Below are 6,260 nucleotides of genomic sequence, written 5' to 3' on the forward strand. Positions count from 1 at the left end.
CCTACAAAGGTCCATCTAGTCAAAAGCTATGGTTTTTCCAGCAGTCATGTATGGATGTGAGTTGGACTATAAAGAAAGCTGAGTGCCAAAGAATTGATGCTTTTGAACTGTGGTGTTGGAGAAAACTCTTGAGAGTTCCTTGGACTGCAAAGAGATCCAACCAGTCCATCCTAAAGGAAAACAGTCCTGAATATTCATTGAAAGGACTGAAGCTGAAGCTCCAATACTCTGGCCACCTGATGCAAAGAGCCAACTCATTGGAAAAGACCCTGATGCTGGGAAAGATTGAAGGCGGAAAGAGAAAGGGACAACAGAGGGTGAGATTGTTGGATAGAATCACTGACTCGATGGACATGAGTTTGAGCAAGTTCCAGGAGTTGGTGATGAACAGGGAAGCCTGGCGTGCTGCAGTTCATGGGGTTGCAAAGAGTCAGACATGACTGAGCGACTAAATGGAACAGTACAGATCACATTGATTGATTTGTGGATGTTGAACCGTCCTCGTAGCCCTGGAATAAATCCCACTCGGTCATGATGTATGATCCTTTTGATATTTTGTTACATTCAGTTCACTAATCTTTTGTTGCAGTTTTCACATCTATGTTTTCGGGGGATGTTGGCTTGTAATTTTCTTTCCTTGTGGCATCCTTGTCTCATGCTGGTACCAGAGTAGTGCCTCATAGAATGAGCTTAGAAGTGTTTCTTCCTCTTCAATTTTTTGGAGTAGTTTGAGAAGGAAAATTGTTAACTCTTCACAAAATGTTTTGTAGAACTCACCTGTGAAGTCCTGAACTTTGCATCAGTTTTGTTTTTTTTAAATTATGATTCAGTTTAATTAATAGTGATTGGTCTATTCAAATAACATTTCTTCTTGATTCAGTCTTGAAAGAGTGTGTTTCTAGGAATTTATCCATTTCTTCTATCAACTGATATTTTTATGGGTGTTTCCTTGTACTTAACTAATTTTTTCTTCCTTACTACTTTTAAGATTCTTTAGATCTTTAATCATAATATGTCTTGGTATGGATCTCCTCGGGTTCATCTTCTTTGGGACTCTCTATGCTTTCTAGGGGCTTCCCAGCTGGCACTAGCGGTAAAGAACCTGGCTGCCAATACATGAGATGAAAGAGACGTGGGTTCAGTCCCTGGGTCGGGAAGATCCCCTGGAGGAGGGCACGGCAACCCACTGCAGTATTCTTGCCTGGAGAGTCCCATGGCCAGAGGAGCCTGGAGGGCTACAGTGCACAGGGTCACACAGAGTCAAGCACAACTGAAGTGATTTAGCACACATGCACATGCTTCCTAGACTTTGAGGTCTGTCTCCCTCACCAGGTTAGAGAGGTTTTCAGCTTTCATTTCTTCAGTAGGCTTTCTGGCCCTTTCGCTCTCTTCTCCTCCTGAGGCCCTTATATTGTAAATGTTAGTAAGCTTTGAGTTGTCCTCAGCTTTTGACTCTCTTTTTTTCCTGCTCTGACCGGATGGTTTTCACTGCCCTGTCTTCTGAGTCACTGATTCACTCTTCTGCATCCTCTAATCTGCTATGGATTCCCTCTACAGTATCTTTCATTTCAGTTATTTATTCTTTAGCTGTGACTGGTTCTTCTTTACACTTTCTATCTCTTCATTGACGTTCTCCTTGGGTTCATCCGTCTTTCTCCCAAGTTTAGTGAGCATCTTTATGACTATTACATTGAACGTTTTATCTGGTTAATTGCTTACTCCAATTTTCTCAAGAAAAACTTCTTTTTCTGAAGTTTATCTTGTTCTTTCATGAGGAAGGTATTCCTTTATCTCCTCATTTGGCCTAACTTCCTGTGTTTGTTTCTCTGTATTAGGTTTATCAGCTACATCTCCTGGTCTGAAAAAGTGGCCTTACGTGGAAGGGGTCCTGTGGGGTCTGAGAACATGATGCCCCCTGGTCACCAGAGTGGGGTGCTCCCAGGGTGTCCCCTGTGGGACTTACGCATCCTCCTGCTGTAGTTGAGTCATGATTGCTGTTGGGGGCACTGATGGGCAAGATTTGCCCCTAGCTGGCTGACTGCAAGACCCAGCCATGACTGTGACAGACACACTGATAGACGGGGCCAGACTCTAAGAGTGGGAATTGCTTTGGGGGGCACCCATGCCATCCGGCGCAGCCCACTGGGTGGAACAGGAACTGCTTTGGAGTGACTGGCCGGGGCACATATGTTGGGCAGGGCAATTCTTCAAGGAATGCAGGGGGGAGGCACACAGTGTTGTAACTAGGTAGATGGGGAGTGACAGAACGCTGCCCACCAGCAGTGGGCCAAGCAGATGGAAAGAGAGAACACAGTACTTACCAGCACATCTGTCCTCAGAATGGTGTCCACTGTATCCTGCCCCTTTGTCACAGGCTCTAAAATCACTTTCTCATATGACCCAGATACTCTTATTTTTTTTACTATTTCAAGGTAAAGTTTTACTATAAGAAGGCAAAATTGGTTTAACATTTGAAAATCAATTAATGTAATTTACCTTATAACCAGATAAAGGAAAGAAATTATTTATGATCATATTAATAGATTCAGAAAAAAACTTAATTGATTATATTCAACACTGTTCATGATTTTAAAAAAGAAAAAGCAAAGTCTTGGCAATTTCGGATTAGAAAATGTTTTTTTCTCTTTCGTTTTTATTTTTTAAATTATGAAAATATGATAAAACACTTATAGGAGACTTGGAAAATGTTGAACAAAGTTACATATATATATATTACAATTGTTTTTTAAATAGATAAAGATTTTTAGTTGGAGTTTCAGTATCAAACTCTCAAAAATTAATGGAATGAATATACAGAAAAGTAGAAGGATGCAGTGCCCCCGAAAAGCAGACCCAGGTGCTTTTCAAGCTGCTGCTTGTGTGCTGGGACTCGGAGCAAGTGGGCTTGTGCAGGAGCCCTTAAGGATGGAGGCCTGGTTTCCCACAGCCCTCAGGCCATCCTGGAGATAGCCCCTGCTGGCTTTCACCGACAGGTGTTATGGGAACTTGTCTTCCCAGGGCAGGTCTCCAAGGCTGGCGAGCCCCACAAGGGACATGGACCCCTCGCTCCTTGCGGTAACCTTCTCAGCTGTGGCGTCCCTCCCCTTGTGGTCAGCACGCCAGGGGAGTGGCCTCTGACCAGACCACTTCTCTGCGCCTCCTGCCCGTCTTGATCCGGCCTTGCCTTTATATCCTCTGCTGTGGAACATCTGTTCTCCTATCTTCAGGCCATCCATCCTCAGAGACAGTGTTTCATATGCAGTTGCAGTTTTGGTGTGTCTGTGGGAGAAGGTGCGCTCAGGGCTTTCCAGTTCACCGTCTTGATCAGGAATCCTGAAAGAACTTTACTTAAACTTTTCTCAAACACATGCTGATTTCCCACCTCTGTGAAAATCCTCAAGAATGGATGCCACACTTCAAAGCCTTATCCATTTTAGAAAGAGCCTTGCACACTAAGCGGATGTGGAGTTAGCAGGAGAAAACAGATCCTGCCTTCTAGCTTCCATCAACATGGAAGGGACAGTATTGGGAATGATTGTTCTTACTTTTGAATTTATGAAGTTCAGCTGTTATTGGTTCATAATGAGGGAAACCTTCTGTTATTTGTAATCCAGTGGCCCATAGCGTAGTTCATGTGACTGATACAGATTTGACTTTTCAGATTTGTTAACAGTAGGGGCCTTAGAAAGTGGGAGGCGTGTGTGTGTCAAAATGACGAAGGACACAGTGGTCAATCAGGGGGCAGGACAAACAACGGCATAAGGCCTTCAAACAGCTTGTAAGGCCCTGCATGAAGAATTATCCTTCCCAAATGCCAGTAACACTCTTTTTCTGACCTCATTTTTCCAGCATGCATATAAATGCACTGACTTATAACTTTAGAAATAAACCCCAAGAGTCAAAATGGAAATCTCCAAGGCTACCACCTGAAAAACTACAGCAAACACAGTTCTTCAATGACAAGAACCTCTAGATACGTTGGGTGGGGACACTGCTGCTGCTTTATTTGTTTTCCTACGTAAGCGACACTGATCCAAACTGTCATCCTGCACCATGCAGGATCATGTCTCTTTGCAGACAGACCAGCCTTCAAGTCCTTTCCAAATTTCAGGAGAGGCATGCCCTAAAGGGGTGAAAAACTTATTCTAGAAAAATGGGGAAGCTGTTACTGACCTTATTAGCATTCCTATATGAAATTTTGTTGTGAAACAATTATGAAGTATGACCCTATGGCTTTGGGGCAGTCTTCATAAGGAATGAGCTTGGGACCTTAATAGGAAATTGGAGTAAAAATTTCTCATGTTCTTTGTGCAGTTCAACACCTCTATTAATAGCAGGTAGATATTAACCTAATGATATAAGAACTTTGTACAAATACATTTTTACACTTGACAGGAGACATATAAATGTTATCCTATTTTACAAATACATAAAATATTTTTTCTTGTTTTATGATACCTCATATGCACTGAGATTCATGTGGAATAATGTATTTTGCATTATATTAAAATCTGAGAACTGAACTTAAATACATAGCTTTTAGCAGATATAGTCTTCTTTTGGAATTATGTTCCAGTGTTATTCATCCTTGTTAATCAAAAGTTCATATTTCTTCAGTTATTTTTCTTTCTCCCTAATTTTTTAGCCTGTGATATTAAGCATTCACTGAAATGACTGAAAGTCAGCTTAACAAAGTCTCTGTAATAGTGGGAACCAGGTGGAACTATTAAATACACCCAGGTAGTAAATGTTATTTTACTGCAGAAATGTTTAAATGTAGATTTGGAAGGGCACTTTCAAATGACCTAACTACAAACACTTTTCCTTATTGCTCACATATGTTAAATGAAAGTCAGCTATAGAAAAGAAATCCTGGTGACATTTCACATTTGAATATGTATCAATTTAGGGTATTGTGCTGCGTGTTCAGGCCACTGCTGTTTTGGATCCAGTATTGTACTGAGTGTCTGCTGCATAGTCTTCAGATATAAATGTGTGAAGGTATTCCACTGGGTGTATTTTCCATGTGCACCTCAAAGTATCTCCTGAATGCCTATCAGTCAGAGAACACGCTTACTTTTTTGTCTCTCTTTTTGTTTATCTCCTCCTTAGGCTACCGAGGACAGAAGGGAGAAAGGGGGGAACCGGGAATTGGGCTTCCAGGGAGCCCGGGTCTTCCTGGGACTTCAGGTAATAGTGATATTATCTTCGCAACATGAGCCAGCCTCCAAAAATCAGAGCCATGCCTGCTCCCTGTGGCCCTTTGGTGTCACTCCGGTTGACAATGAATGACTCGTGTTGGTTGGAGGGAGGGAGGAAGATCTGTATGTTGACCTGCATTCCGATGGGGTCTTTTATTTCATTAGCTCCGGGCTTGCCAGGCTCACCAGGTGCCCCAGGGCCCCAGGGCCCCCCAGGACCTAGTGGAAGATGTAACCCAGAAGATTGTCTGTATCCCATCTCACAGACCCGACAGCGAACAGGTGGGAAGTAACCACACCCGAGGAAGACTTGATGCCAGTCACCTCTCCTTGCTGTTGGAGCTTTCTTAATACTGTCAGACCCTCATGATCGTGGGTGACTTTTTTTTTTGGTGTAGGCCAGACATTAAAAACAAAAATTGGAATCCTATTCCTATAGTAACTGTGATATCAGCCTTTTTAGATTTTTCTCCAAATTCATTCCATATGTCTTGCTTCACCATTATTATGATTTTTATTCAGGGTTTTCTATGAAATATGCAAGCACATCTTATTTGTTCTTCTTTAAGAGAAAGTGATATCTTATGATTTAGTAGACTGATGGTGATGTACGTTTTGTAGTCTCATCAACTTGTATTTGGCCTTTCATTTCTGAATTTTAAAGTTGAATTTCCAGACTTATCTGGAAGTTTCCTTGGTATTTAGATTTACTATCATTGCTGACCATATCGTTACCTTTTTTGATATAGTGCATTGCTCCTGCTGAATGTTTTTGACTACTTTCATAGCTTAAGAATTCTTATACCATCCTTTATCCATTCTACTTATGTAGAGAAATAGATAGGCAATAAGACCTTCATAACTTAGATTCTGGAAGAAAACTCAGGAGGCTGTCTTATCAGGGAGCCCAAATCCTACGAGAGCCAACTACTGAAATGATTTTGTTGCTCCTGTGTAATGAGCTCCAGTCAAAGCAGTCCCACCAGCACGAGTGTGTCCTGCGTAAGAAGGAAGGAGCGAAGTCAAGGCCCAGCACTGTGGTCCCTTTGCCGAGTTTCT

At 42.0% G+C, this 6,260-nt stretch overlaps 1 protein-coding gene across 2 annotated transcripts in view; it reads left to right on the forward strand.

Moving 5' to 3' along the window:
• The window catches only part of COL19A1 (collagen type XIX alpha 1 chain), a 453,176-nt gene extending 447,682 nt beyond the window's left edge, over nt 1-5,494 (forward strand). For both annotated transcript variants that reach the window (XM_055433811.2, XM_088840925.1), the window contains 2 exons: nt 5,113-5,190; nt 5,367-5,494. In XM_055433811.2, the coding sequence (XP_055289786.2) occupies nt 5,113-5,190; nt 5,367-5,494 (206 nt within the window). The remainder of the gene's footprint in view (nt 1-5,112; nt 5,191-5,366) is intronic.
• Nucleotides 5,495-6,260: the final 766 nt, after the last annotated feature.

Source organism: Moschus berezovskii, chromosome 10 (genome assembly GCF_049115385.1).
Source record: "Moschus berezovskii isolate FMDL1 chromosome 10, NW_MosBer_1.0, whole genome shotgun sequence".
NCBI classification, from domain to species: domain Eukaryota; kingdom Metazoa; phylum Chordata; class Mammalia; order Artiodactyla; family Moschidae; genus Moschus; species Moschus berezovskii.